Below are 15036 nucleotides of genomic sequence, written 5' to 3'. Positions count from 1 at the left end.
TAAAGGATGGAGTCTTATTTGCTCTTATCCAGTTTTTTTTGTTGCAATCACCGTGTATAACTGTGTAAAAAAGAAAGAATTCTGATATAACTGTATCTATTTGTTGGACCACGTCCTAATGGAAGCAATATGTTCTAAATGCCTTTTTAGTTTAATTTAATAATGAGGGGGAGATGATTGAAGGGAGAGATGGCTAAGAGTGCAAATATGGGAATGCAAAACAAATATACTTGAATACTGTTTACAACAAATGTGTAAAACAAATAAGATGTTAAATACATATCATTAATAGCATTATATACATATCATTAATAGCATTATATACAGTAGATATAGAAAAAAAAATATATACATATTTCATGTCAATTATTATAAAGTAAAATTGAAAAAATAATAAACAACTTTATAACCATATTTATGAAGTAAATTTTAGAAAGATGGGACAGTTCAGGCAGCTTTGGCACAGTTGGCAACTCGTTCTTTCATGTCTTGCCTGGTTATACTAGTTTCTGTAATTGTGTGGAAATGTAGAGAAGTATGAATGGTCATATTTATGAAGTAATTTTTAGAAATTTTTTTTTTGGAGTTATGTAATTTTGTATGTACTATAATCTAGAATCTTTTATATAGAGGATGGATTGCCATTTGCGTCATTTTTCAATCAAAGGCATTCATGAAGCAAAATTCCCAAATATACCCAAATATTGTAGACGAAAAATATGCACATATGCACAATGTGTTCAGATGTTGAATAAAAAAAGAAAGAACTCAGAAGCAAATTAGAAAGCCAATTTCAGGAACTTCACATCACAGTGGAAAAACTGCTGCATACGAGGTCTATCGAGTCTAAGAAGTTGCTGGATCGAAGTAGGACGGACATCCCACCTTAACCCCAGCCTTTGACCTGTTCCCATGGTCAAACCTATTCCTGTGTGGAAATTTACCCGCCTCTAAGGGACCGTTTAGTTAGAAATTTTTAATGAAAAGTGAAAGTAAAAGAAAGTAAAAAAAAAAAAAAAAAAAAAAAATCAAGTTTCTATTATGTATTTGGTTAACAAGAAAATTTTCAAGAAAATTGTGAGAAAATATTGTTTTGTAAGTTTCAAAAGAATGAAAGTGAAAAGAAAATGATTGTAATTTCAAAAACTACCATTTTAATTATAAGATTACTTTATACTCTTTTGAAATACTATCATATCTTCAGAATTATGAAGAAAATTAAAATTTTAAGTTCAAAGATAAATTAATGGATATTATAATATTTGTCTTTTGATGTTTAATAATTAGATATATGTGATTATAGGTACAAGTTTAATTAATAAAAAATTTTGATCCGGAAATTTTCGAGGATAAAAGGTTAAAGTTAATATATATACTTTTAGTCATAAAAAAACCAAAAAAAAAAAAAAAAAAAAAAACCTTCAGTCTAATAGAAATAAAATATTCGTAACTAAATTAGTTTGGTACATATAATATACGTAGAGTTAAAACTAAATTAATTTGGTATATCTAATATACGTAGAGTTAAAATTAAATGAGTTTGGTACATTTCAGTAGTTGAGTCCTAAAATCATGAGAAGTCTATATATAAAAATATATATATATAAATTAAATTATAATTTTAAAACTTGTATACGTAAAGACACTAACCTAATTTTTTACCAACACTTTGTTACTAAATATTCAGATTTATATATATATATCACTCTCAATCATTATTAATTGTAGAAGGAAAAAAATAAAATAAAATAAAATAAAATTTTAATTTTGATATAAAACTATATACAATTAAAGTAGTATTTACATGATCTTATAAGCAATTTACAAAAGAATGAAACTCACTTGTTATATAAGTTTATAGAGAAAGTGAGGAGGGTGACATGAGCATAATAGGAAACTAAGATGTGAAGGCACCACTTTCACGAGAAAGTTAACTTTCCCTGTGTTTTGTGCCAGAAAATTTGTGAAGAAAATTAAGCAGTTGCAAGAAAATTATTTTTCTGAAAATTTTCTCTTTCACACTAACCAAACTCCTAAAAAAGTTAAATATTTTCTTTTTCTTTTCCTTTCTATCTACTTCATGATAACCAAACAAACCCTAAGGGAATTTACTAGAAACTATTGGAATAAAGAGCTGACGTGAGCCTTTGCAAATGCATAAAAAAATTATTAAATTTGATCCATTATCAATATATGATTCAATACATATCGGTAATAGCTTTATATGGTAGATACATATTCCATGTCAATTATATAAATTAAAAATAAAAAATAAAATACACACACGTGAACTTAACAAGAGTGCATTCAAATAATAACATTCACAAAATAATAATAACATTCATAAAACTCTTCTGTTACTTGGTATCTCATCACTGAAGGAAAGAAAAAAAATCTCCTCTTTAACACTACACTTGCTCACTTCAGTGTATATAAATTCTCCGAACCCAAAAACCAAGAAGTTACAGCCTAAAAGGCGGCCTACTAGGCATAAGCATGAACCAGGATAATCACAATCCTACAATGCCAATCTCCTATATTAATCTTGACTTCTAATTTTTATACCTCAATTTAATGACCTTTAAATTTATACAATACTTTGTTCTGCACCACAGTCCATACCAAGCATACTTCCAACCGCAGAACTGATAAATTCTATTTTCTTTTCTGCAATGCTATATACAACATTTATAAAGCCCATACAAGCACTACACCTAGGACAGGGTATTCCTGACTTCCCTAGGACATGCCATCTCTCATGGCAAAAACTCTTGAATCAAGAGCAGTTTCACACTCTCAAATAGCAGTACTCTTGCCACTAGATCGTCACGTGGCAAAAGCATTGGGCTATAGACTAAACATCTTTCCTCAGATATCATGCAACCCCCATCAAAACCTAAATACAAGAAACCTAGAACATTTAGCTCAATTAAGTTCTTCCTGAAATACTAAAAAGCCATCCTAGTAGGGAAGATTAGTTTCCTACCCCAAGATCCTCTTTTTTGACCAAGAAACCATCCGTCTCATCATAAATCTACAATCTCACAATCTACAAAAATTCATCTTTAATAAATGTCTCGGTGATTTTTACCTTTTCCAATTTCAGTAAGAAATCAAGTTTGCTTCACGCAAAGCATGACACACTTTTAACTAAAGACACAATAAGAATCAATGGATTGAAGCACTGATGAAACCAAGTAGAGTTTCACATATTTTAAGGGGAAAATGTTATTTTCTAAAGTGGTCTTAAGGATTCAATCATAACTAAACTTGAATAAATGTTATACAAATAAATTATGCAACTAGCAGAGGAATTGCAAAAGTAAAAATCAGCACCAAAATTCTCGGTTTCTGAGAGAGTATCTGCCACTCTCCTCCTTCAAACTACTGCCTTGGTATTCCAGGGTCCATTTCTCAAACGTACAGTTGATAAAGTCATAGTATCCACCATGAATGGAAAGCATCCCTTTTGACACCCTTTCCTTTATCCATGGGTAAGTGAGCAAGTTCAACAATGAACGGTTGAGGGATTCCTGAAAAATAAAGGATATATAAGGCTTAAACATTTAGGAGGTAACATTAACATCACCTAACACATTGTTTTTTCGCAGTCCTATATTTATGTCATAGAAATCAGCTCTCATGACCTATACCAATTTTGTCTGACAGGTCTTGAACATTAAGATATCGATTTTTAGTGTAGTATATCACAGTATAATTGCTAGAGAAAGAATAAAAGGGGTTTCAAATACTTGAACTTTCTCAGGTGGGGAAAGAGAATTGAGATATCAATATCTAATATAGTCCGAAGTACATGTCAATTTACTACTACTCAGATTTTTCCTTATTCAAGTGATCTTTTATGTTGTAAGGTAACATATAGGATATTGGGTTGATTCATCAAAATACTTGTTTGTCATTATTTTTTGTGAATGAATTATCATTTATAACATATCTGCATAACATGTCAAAAATTAATATTTTAAATTTATACATAGATGCATATATACTTCAATTAACATATGCACATAAATAAAATGCATATATATATATATATATATATATATATATATATTCATGTCCTCAGCATATTCATATCCCTCTAGTAAGAATTTAGGATCATGATGCATCTATAACCCCCCTATCCTTGTCCACACTTCATAGCATCTGATGAAACACCCGCTCTTCCCTCCATGATAACAATGGAGACAGACACATGCAAACACTAAAATTGCAATATTCTGATAACACGTTAATACATAAAAAAAGAATTTAGGATCATGATGAATATTCTTGTTAAATAAAAAAAGATTACTAGTGACGAAACAAAAATAAACAGCACCTTCTCACAGTGTCTGCACTGCTGATCAAAGTTGAGGCTGGAAGCAGCAGCCTTTGTGCTTAACCTTGCATTCTTCCCAACAATTACCCAGCTTCTAATAAAACTACTGGAAAACAGAAATGATAGCAATGAGAAACATAAGTACACTACCCTACACACACAAGCACGCACATAGATAGAGAAACATTCAACCATGAGACACTGAAGAAAAAAAAAATACAGATATAGGCAAACCTTGAATTTATTTCATCTTGCATACTCATTAGGGCATGAATGCCCCCACAACAGCTGTGGCCAATGACTAATATATTTTCTACCTGCAGAAAATCACATACTCATTAATGTTCAAGTGAGAGAGTAGCTGATATCTACTGACACTTCTGACTTTTGAGTTGTGGCGCAATATTGATATATTGATATTCTAAAGCCAGACCCATTCCAGTCATCCTAACAAATAATGGAAACTATAAATGGTGTCTTGGTGAAGCATAAAGAGACAATTCAATTGTGAGAAGCATAACTAGGTTTTAACTTTTAATTTTCTCTCTCTCTTTTTTACCTTGGCAAGAAACTCACACCCCCGCTTTGCCCCTATGTGGGACTTGAAGCCTCAACCTTCTACATTGGAAGGTAAGGAAGTAACATAAGTTTACAGACTTTGGTTTTTAACTTTTAAATCATATGAGTACTGCAAATCATTCATAAAGTGCCCACATAACTCTGAAATGAAAATACATGCTTCTTTATTGGTTACCAAATCTGCACTTTCTTTCAGCTTACGTAAATTGCTTTCTCACTCGAATATTTAGTCTTTTCCGAATTAGCCATGAGATACCAAGGGCTTAGCCCAAGTGGTATCTCCGCCTCCTTCCAAATGGAAGGTTGAGGGTTCAAGTCCCCGACAGGGACAATAATGGGTGTGTATATGCGACTTACCAATCCCAAAACAGAAAGAATTAGCCATTAGATGGATTGCAAAAGTTTTCAGAATAGTGGTTCGTTGACTTTTTTTCACAGCAGTATCCCAATATAACTTGCAGAAACCAAATGGTTTCAATTTCCCAATGATTCATGAATTCCAAACATAAAAACATGTCACCACTGTCCACAGTGAATGGGCAGGCCATACACAACAAATGGTGCCTAGATACATAATTATTTTTGTGTCAATCAAGAAAAAATAAATAGCAGCATGTCGGTGGATCTTTGAGAATACTTACTTCTAGAGAATTCACAGAAAATTCAAGGGCGGCATTTGTCTCCGAGGGTCCATTCTGCATTTTGAGAGAAAGAGTTAGGCATATACCACTTCAAAAGATTGTTTGTAATATACTCGTTACAATCATAATTATCCGTTTTGCTATATATAGGCTTATTAATTAGGAGCTGTTGTAAATTCAATAGCAAGCAAATGCGCATATGATACCTCAAATGGAGGCACCAGATTTGCCACATTGCGAACTACAAAGGCTTCTCCTGGTTGAAATCCTAGTATGCTGGATGGGCAAACCCTAGAGTCCGCACAAGCAATCACCATAAACTGTTCTTGAACTTGTCAGTTAAGAAAATTATATACCACATCGACAACAAAATTGAGGCAAATCACCAAAGGAAAGAAACCCAAAATAGTTTCACTATTATATGTATACCACTTGGGCAGAAAAAAGTTAATAACTCGGAAACAAAACCGTTATCACCTTCGGTGCTTGACTCTTGGCAAGTTTCTGAAAGCGTTCTAAGTTTTCTCTGTTCAAAAAGTACATAATTAATTAGGAGGAGAATTCTCTCAAGTTAAACAGCATTTAGACTTTTAGAATTCTTTGCTGCTTACAAGTATGTATGTTTTTTGAAATTCAGAAATCGATGTTTCATCTCATTGAATACATCACGCCCATTTTCAGCTCCAGCTATGCTCGTATCTTTGTTATTTGGGAGTTCTCGAGTCAGCCCCAAAGGCTCCCTTGAGGCCTTTAATCTCAAAGATGAATTGGGCCTGCAAATGTGAAAGGCAGACATTTGGAGCAGCATAAAACGGATGCCTTAGTGAATCTAGATGCATCAACTAGTTACATATGAATTAAACCGAAATATAGACATTCTTATCTCTTGGTGTCAATCCTGAAGGTTGCAAGGAAGTCTTAATCTTAAAAGGCATGAGTTTCCTATAAATTAACCATCAAATAATAAAATTAGAAGCTAGTAATGCATGAATTAGAGACCATGGTAGATATTTAGCTCCTTCATTGAAATAGGAAAAAAATAAAAATAAATAAAATAAATAAATAAATAAAATAAAAATAAATTGTAGTTGAAGGATAAGGCTGCTAAAACAGAATAGTGGAGAACGGTACGGAAGAATAAATCCAGTATCATTAAAACTAAGACACTTGAACATATCTAGCTCAAAAACAAATAATAGAGAGGAAAAAAAGATCCAGTCTGTAACGGACTCCACAAAACCTTTTCAAAAACATACCTATAACGAGCCTTCCACAACGCCCAAAGACAAAAAGAAAGCAGCCCCATACCAGATTTGCCGGCAGGAGAAGAAACAACATGGCGCAAAATACACAACCACCAGTCTAAAAAGGAAGCAAAAACGGCATTTGAAAAATCCAGCCGAAACGGGGACAATTTCTACACCTGAAGAGAACGAGGGCACTTCAAAAAAAAAAAAAAAAAATGAACAAGACTATCGTCCTCAACTCCACGGCGAGCACAACAAGGAGAAAGTCGCAAACCTCGAGCTAACCCCGTAGGAAGTGCATCATGGCAACATTAAAAATGCTTGATTTTAGAAGGGATGTCACACGCCAAACAGACTTCCACCAAGCAACAGTACCCGAAGGCAAAAGAGAAAGCAAAATTAGACTCAACAGGTATCACACCCCAGTCAACTCATGGGAGTTTTTCAATTAAATGAACCTTATCTAACCCGAACCACACGTCCTTGCTAGAAAGTCGATTGGGAAAAAGAGTCACAGTTGAGTGCGCTTGTTTCTATAATTGTGTGGAAATGTAGAGAAGTGAATGTAGATATTTAGGTAGATTTTTATGAAGTATCTGTTTAGAATTTTATCTAGTTTTTTAATATTGTGTATGATCTAGAATTTCTTTATCTTATGGAATCTTATAAATAAAGGATGAATTGTCATTTCCTTCCTAGTTTCTCCGCTGCAATCAAAATGTGCTGAGTGTATAACAATTGATGTAACAAATGTGTCTGTTTGTTGGATCACTGCTCCAAACGAAAGATCACTGCTCCAAACGAAAGCGATAGGTTCTAAACAATTTTATACCTCAATGCAATCAACTTATATAGAGTTCCCAACATTTAGAGTTTACAAGTGTTCAAATATTGCATACCCACAATCACCAAATAAATGTTAATAGTCGCAAATTTATAGAAAGTTATTAAATTTGATCAATACTTATCAGTAATAGCATTACAAATGTTAGATACATTCGAAAAAATACATATTTCGTGTCAATTATATATGACTAAAAATAATAAATGATAAATAAAAAAATAAATTAGGATAAAGTATAAAAATTCCCTTTGTACCCTTTTCAGTAAACCTCGTCATATTCCTTCGACTTGTAACCATTTTTAATAAATTCCCGACTAATTTTTTATGAAAGAAACCTCAACTATCTAAAAGGGTAAAATACTTGATATTTGGACAAAAATGCCCTTTATTTAAATTTTAATTTTTTCGAACTTCAAAAATTTATATCTTCGTATATCCAAATATTGTAAATAATATATTCACGAAAAACTTATAAAATAATCCAAATATTGCATATAATATATGCACGGAAAGCTTATAAAAAAAGATTCCAAAAATATAAGAGTTGTTTAACAAAACTTCATAACAAGAGAGAAATGGACAATTTAAAAATCTACAGCAATAATCTTATTTTATTTTTTATAAAATATTCGGATCATTTGCAATAAAATTTTCAAAATTATTATTTTCGTATGGAGCATAATATATTTAAAAAAAAAAAAAAAAATTAGCCCCAATAAAAATCATTGAAGGAAGCAAAAAAAATAAAAAAAATTCTCCTATTTAAGGAAAAAATATTCTTTTTTTTTCCTTGGTGAAATAAATAAAATTTTACTAAAATCTGATTGATTTCTTCCATCATAAATTAATTATAATTATAATTATAATTATAATTATTTTTATTTTTATTTCTATTTTTATAATAATCAAGAGAAAAAGATATCTATTTACCAACAGGTCAGTGGCCTAGCGGTATCAGACTCCTACTTTTCGAAGAGATGTTAGGAGTTCGAGCTTTCGTGAAGATATGTATGTGTGAGTATAATTTATTTCTTCGCTAATCCATAACAAAAATGCTAAACACATGCTCTACATGTTAAACGTATTATTTTTCAACCTCAAAAGTACTCAATCCACAAACCATTTGTTGTGAACTCGTCAATTTCCATACTAATTTTCAGTTTCACACTCATGTCAAAAACACATACAGGCACTACACTAGTGTCAAAAACTCCTGAATCAAGAGCAATATTACACTTTCAAAGAGCAGTACTCTTGCCACTACATCGTCACGTGGCAATAAAAAAAGCATTTGGGCCATAAAAGCACTAAGGGCGTCTTCGATTTCATGGAATTGGAGTCTTGAAATTGGTGGAATTTGATAAAAATTAAGAAAATTGAACCAAAAATTTCTCATACAAATTCCAATTTCAAGGCTTCAATTTCATGCAGCTAAACACACCCTAAACATCTTATATCATGTAACACACCATCAAAACCTAAAGCCAAAACATTTTAACTCAATTAAGTTCTTCCTGAAATCCTAAAAACCCTCCATTCTCTAATTTCAATAAGAAAATTGCTTCAACGCAAAGCATGGCACACTATAACTTTTTTTTTTATATAAGTAATAATAACATAAAAAGGCGTTCAAAAGGGGAACACGTCTGTATAAAGTGAAACCGGGGCTAAGGCCCCAAAGAATCCAAAAAAATAATTAAATCATCAGAAAATGAACAAGAGCTCCTCTTCACATAATTGAAAAGAGAACGAAGAATGTGAAGTTTCACAATTGCCGTAGACGACTCTTTTCCTTCAAACATTCTGCTATTTCTCTCCTTCCAAATGCACCACCATATACAATGTGGGACAATTCTCCAGAAATCACGTATATCCCTTCTCACACGGCATCCTTAATTTCCAAACATGAATCAATTCATTAGTAGATCGTGGCATTACCCAACACATGCCAAACAACCCGAGAATAAGATTCCAACAGTTGTTCGCCACAGGACAATGCATAAGGAAGTGATCAACTGACTCTCCATCTTTCTTGCATAGACAACACCAATTAACAATACAATTGCCCCTTTTTCCTCAAATTATCAAGTGTCAAAATCTTTCCCTAAATAGCGGTCCAAACAAAGAAAGCTACCCTAGTTGGAGCCATGAATCACCAAATAGTCTTCCACGAGAAGTCACGATTATCAAAATTAAACAGACATAAGAACAAGAATCTTACTTCGAAGCGACCGTGGGAAGAAGGAACCCAAATCAAGTCGTTAATATCTCTGCCAACACCCTCCTGCCGATACAATAGATTCAGAAAAACACACATCTCATCCAACTCTCAATCCTGAAAAGAGCGCCGAAAGTACACGTCCCACGTAATCCCACTGCTATCAAGCTGATAACAATCAGCTACGTAGGCATGTTTATTAACTGTAATACTGAATAATCTAGGAAATGTACGAGATAGTGGCTAATCACAGCACCAAAGATCTTCCCAAAAATGAACTCGACGTCCATCACGGACTTTGAACCTGATATGAGCAGAAAAAGCATCCCATTCCGACTAGACTTCCACATCCCTAGTCCTCCCATAAGGGAAACCGGATGTATAGACTAGCCTCCAGCCTCCACCTCTTCCCCAAACTGACAAGAGACTAACCTGCGCCAAGGACGATGTTTTTCCCTCCTATATCTCCATAACCATTTACCCAGTAGAGCTTAATTGAAAGGAACTAATTGTCTTATGCCAAGACCACCCAATTTCATAGGCGTGCAAACTTACTCCCATCTGACAAGGTGATACTTGAACTCATCACCCCTTCCTCCACATAGGAAATCCCTTTGATTTTTTTCAATCCTATCCACAACGGACCAAGGGATTTGGAATATAGAAAGAAAATAAGTGGGGAGGCTCGATAACATACTCTTAATAAGAGTAACTTTGCCCCCCTTAGACAAGTATTGCTTCTTTCATCCTACCAATCTCTTCGCATACATGTCAATCACTGAATCCCAACTCCCCACTAGCCTTGAAGAGATCCCTAGGGGCAAACTCAAATAGGGAATAGGGAAAGAACTCACCTTGCAACCAAGAACTGCAACTAAAGAGGAAATACCCTGAACATTCCCTACTGGGACAAGCACACTCTTAGCCGCATTGACCTTTAGCCCGGAAGCCACCTGAAAACAAGCCAGGATACACCTCAAATATCGGAGTTGAGACACATCAGCATCACAGAAAACCAGGGTATCGTCTACAAAAAGTAAATGAGAGATCTCCATCTGATGGACTGAATTTCTACCCACCTTGAATCCCTTAATAAAACCAAGGTCATTTGCCATGCGCATAAGTCTGCTTAAACCCTTCGTAACAACAAGAAAAAGGAAAGATGACAAAGGATCACATTGTCTTATACCCCTAGTGCAACCAATGAAACCAGCGGGAGAACCATTCACAAGAATTAAAAACTTGACAAACGAGAGACAAGTTACTTCCAAACCCCATTCTTTGTAAAAAAAAATAGAGTAGGAAATTCCTGTTCACATGATTGTACGTTTTCTCAATATCAAGTTTGCATAATACTCCAAGAACACCACTACGTAATCTGGAATCCACACATTCGCCAGCAATAAGAACTGAATCAAGAATTTGCCGTCCTCCAACAAAAGCATTCTTGGAGTCCGAGATAATCCCATCCATAACTTCCCTCATCCTTAGAGCAAGCACCTTAGCAATAAGTTTGTAAATACAACCCACCAAACTAATTGGACAGAAATCCTTTATGTCTGAAGTGCCTCCCTTCTTGGGGATAAGGGCAATAAATGAAGTATTAAGCGACTTCTCAACGACACCAGTAGAATGAAACTCCTGAAAAGTACCCATTACCTCATTTCTTACTACCGCCCAACTTTCCATCAGGAAATGCATAGTAAAACCGTCAGGCCCCAGAGCTTTGTCCCCATTACAATTTGATAAAGCCTTTAGAACTTCTTCTTCAGTAAAAGGATTCTCAATCCTATCTCTATCCAGCTCAGAAATATCCTCAAAATGGAGACCATCAAGTTTGGGCCTCCAAACTAATGGCTCGGTATAAAGCTTCTGGTAAAAAGAAGCAATCCCGTTACGCACCCCTTCCTCCCTCCATAACTCTACACCTTCTACCTGAATTCTTCTTATATGATTACTCCTCCTATGAGCATTAGCTAATCTGTGGAAAAATTTTGTATTCCGTTCTCCTTCTTTTAGCTTGAGAGCCCGAGATTTTTGTCACCACGAAATCTCCTCCATACTAGCAATCTTAGCAAGAACAACCTGACAGGAAGCTATCCTAGAACGTAGAGACTCCACATCCCCACCCGCCTCCTCAAGACGATCAATTTCAGAAAAATCAACAAGACTCTGTTCTCCCTTCCACCAAGATCTGACTTTCCCTTGGAAATCCTCCACACGCAGCCACATATTCTCAAATCTAAACGAGGATCTTCGAGAACACAAACCCCTACAATCCAAGACCAAAAGAATATGATCAGAAGTGACCCTTGCTAACACCGCCTGAACGACATCTGGGAATTTCTTTTCCCACTCCCCAGAAATTAAAAATATGTCCAGTCTTGAAAGAGTGATTGGATCCCTACCATTCGACCAAGTATAGGCTGCACCTTCCATTGGTAAGTCAACAAGAAAATGCTCATCGATAAAATCAAAAAATTGATCCATTTCTAAGGACCTTCTTCCCCCTGTAGACCCCTCTGACTGGGACCTGACAAAATTAAAATCTCCTTCCAAGCACCAAGGGAGAGACCACAATCCTTGGACATGGCTAAACTCCTCCCAGAAAATAAGTCGTTTATCATCAACAACCGGTCCATAAACTCCAGTGAAAACCCATCTGAAATTGTCCTCTTCCATCTTAAACACACAAGACACAGAAGATCTTCCCAACCACACGTCCGTTATAGATAACCATCTGCTGTCCCACATGACTAAAATCCCACCCAAAGTACCTATAACATTCAAGGCCTCCCATTCCACAAACCTCCCTCCCCACAAACTCCTAACCACCCCGTCAAAAATGGATGCCAGCTTAGTTTCTTGTAAACAAACAATCTGGGCACCCCACTTCCTTAACGCTACCTTCACCACCCTCCTCTTGTTCGGATCATTGAGACCACGAACATTCCATGTAATGATTCGTAGCTTCATTAAAAACCAAATAAAATTATCTCCCCTCCTCCCTTCCTAAAACTCCTACTCTTGGTCCTTCCCCTTTCCTTCACCACTCCTCTCTTCCCTTCATAGTTGACTTCAGAGATGAGATTCTTAATTTCCTGTGCCCCTTTCCAGGACAATAAGGGCCTCGTGTTCATGACTTCATTGGTCATTACGACCTTTCTTCCTTCCACAACTTCTTGAAGGATGGATAGTGTCTAATCGTCATTACCCTCTAATGATACTCCCAGTAGCTCACTAGTAACTCTAATATTATCAACTATCCAATCTTTCCCCATATCAGTAGCCTCTTCATAACAGTCAGGTTACATAACAACCAGTGGTTCCTCCACTAATATGTTTGAAACATTTTCCATCCAAGGGGCAAGCTCATTAGAGCAAACCTGTTGGATAGACCCCAAATCACCATCCATCTCCTCTTCAAAATATCTTTCATTCTCATATGTAGAATCTAATCTTGTAGCAAAGTCGCTCATTCCTACGAAACTACCAGCCTCATTCTCCTATGTCCCTGCAAATGGCAAGCAATTAAGGCCTTTCAATGCTACACTTAAAATCGAAGCTCTTTAAACAGAGCCGCGGCCTCATTATTGGACAACTGAAAATGCAGGTCTCTCCCCACACAAACTGTAACCCCTTCAGAAAAATCCTTAACTGCGCAGGCAGCAACATGCAACTGCCCAAAAAAAAACAGTCTCACCAACAACCTTTCCTTTCGTATTCAAACCATTCATAGCTTCAGGTCCATTATGCGTAATTGACAGCCCACACCCTCTTCTCCGATTCCAACACATCTGTGTCACCCCTCGACACCTCACAAGAAGGGGTAGAAAAAGAAGATGGAGCAGTGAAAGGGCTCCGAGGGTGTGACACTGAGGACATAACTAGATCGTTAGTAGAAGGCCACTTCTGCTTATCTTTTCTAGACCATCTAACTCCATGACGATTTCTGTGAGAATCCCGAGACAAGAATCTGGAAATTTGTCCCTTTGGCTGTGTAGAAACAAAAGCGGATGAAGTTGATATGTCGGCACAACACTTAGAATGACGAAAAACCTTCTCGGCAGATCTTACACCAGCCTCGGCAGCAGAGAGATTCATCCATCTCCTCTTTTCCGGCGAATTCCAAAAAGATGCAGCGGCGCCGTTAAGATGATAACTCTATGAGTTGCTAATATCTGTAGAGATAGGTGGGCTAGGCTTGGAATTAATAAAAGAAACTGAAATCAAGTTATTGGGCCTCCGCATTACCTTTCTCTTTGGATTACTCACTTGTGGCCCAACTCGTGACTAATCTACTTCATGATTGGGCTTGGGCATAAAATGTGGGTTGGACTTATCATTCTGTAAAGAAAAAGATAATTGGTTGCTAGGCCCCCACTTAACAGCCCTTTTAATCTCCTTTGTAGCCTGTGGACTGTGATGGACTAACAATCCATTTGTCTTGGCAGGCCCAGAGAACGCTTTAGGTCCACGATCACACTTAGGCCCAACAAAGGCCTCTGCATGGAAAGCTCCTTTAATGCCACGATCACTGCCACGTGGTTGGTAACCGTTGAAGCGGATATTACGAGAAGATGATAGGCGCTGATTGAGGGCGTGATTGACACGGCTCTTAGTGCCTCCTCTACTCGCTTCTGGCGCGTGCACAGGCACTCGCCTCTTTCCTTTGAGACCTTGATTGGTCTATACATTCCGGCAACTCCCTTCAATAAACCTTGCAACAGAAGGGAGGTGGGGATTCTCCCCAACGCCATAATAGGACTTCGGAAGGATGCGATGAGATATTTCCTCTATCAAGTTAACCTTAAAGGCCACACTCTCTGGTCTTCAATGAAAATAAACTCCAGCATTACTTCTCCAACGAAGACATAGAGGAGGATTCTCTCTCCACTCGTCATAACGTCCGCCTCGACACCTCAAAATCCACCCATAAGTCACCAATTGCAACACACAACTTGTGGCACCAAAGATGGAGGGGTAAACCAAACAACACCACCCTTCGTATTACTCGATCTTTCACTACAGAGCAACCCACTGCGAAATACCAAACGTCGATAGATAACAAGGCGTCACCCCATCTCTTCCTCCCCTCATCCAAAGCCCTTAGTGCCTCAACCTCCGATGGAAACCTGAACAAGAGTAAATCGTAGGGTAGGGGA

General features: G+C 36.2%; 1 protein-coding gene across 4 annotated transcripts; it reads right to left on the bottom strand.

Annotated features, from left to right (window-relative positions):
• Positions 1-3144: 3144 nt before the first annotated feature.
• LOC132300251 (beta carbonic anhydrase 5, chloroplastic-like) lies at positions 3145-14567 on the bottom strand. Of its 4 annotated transcripts, XM_059797265.1 has the most exons (9): positions 7084-7335; positions 6819-6985; positions 6174-6335; positions 6040-6088; positions 5769-5882; positions 5563-5616; positions 4577-4659; positions 4343-4448; positions 3145-3533 (listed from the first exon to the last, which is right to left on the bottom strand). In XM_059797265.1, exons 2-9 carry the CDS (start codon positions 6866-6868, stop codon positions 3330-3332), a joined length of 822 nt encoding a protein of 273 aa, XP_059653248.1. In that variant the 5' UTR covers positions 6869-6985; positions 7084-7335; the 3' UTR covers positions 3145-3329. The 4 variants fall into 4 exon arrangements, 2 of the variants coding, with proteins under 2 accessions (XP_059653248.1, XP_059653249.1); XM_059797266.1 differs by having other exon boundaries at positions 6174-6504; positions 6819-7334; XR_009480359.1 differs by lacking the exons at positions 3145-3533; positions 4343-4448; positions 4577-4659; ... (1 more) ...; positions 5769-5882; positions 6040-6088 and having other exon boundaries at positions 6174-6504; positions 6819-7003; positions 7084-14567.
• Positions 14568-15036: the final 469 nt, after the last annotated feature.

This window comes from Cornus florida, unplaced genomic scaffold (assembly GCF_030987335.1).
Source record: "Cornus florida cultivar Cherokee Brave unplaced genomic scaffold, ASM3098733v1 CherokeeBrave_3.0.0_Hap2_Chr03, whole genome shotgun sequence".
NCBI classification, from domain to species: Eukaryota; Viridiplantae; Streptophyta; class Magnoliopsida; order Cornales; family Cornaceae; genus Cornus; species Cornus florida.
The sequence above is the reverse complement of the archived record's forward strand: the minus strand, read 5'-3'. Positions and strand labels throughout refer to the sequence as shown.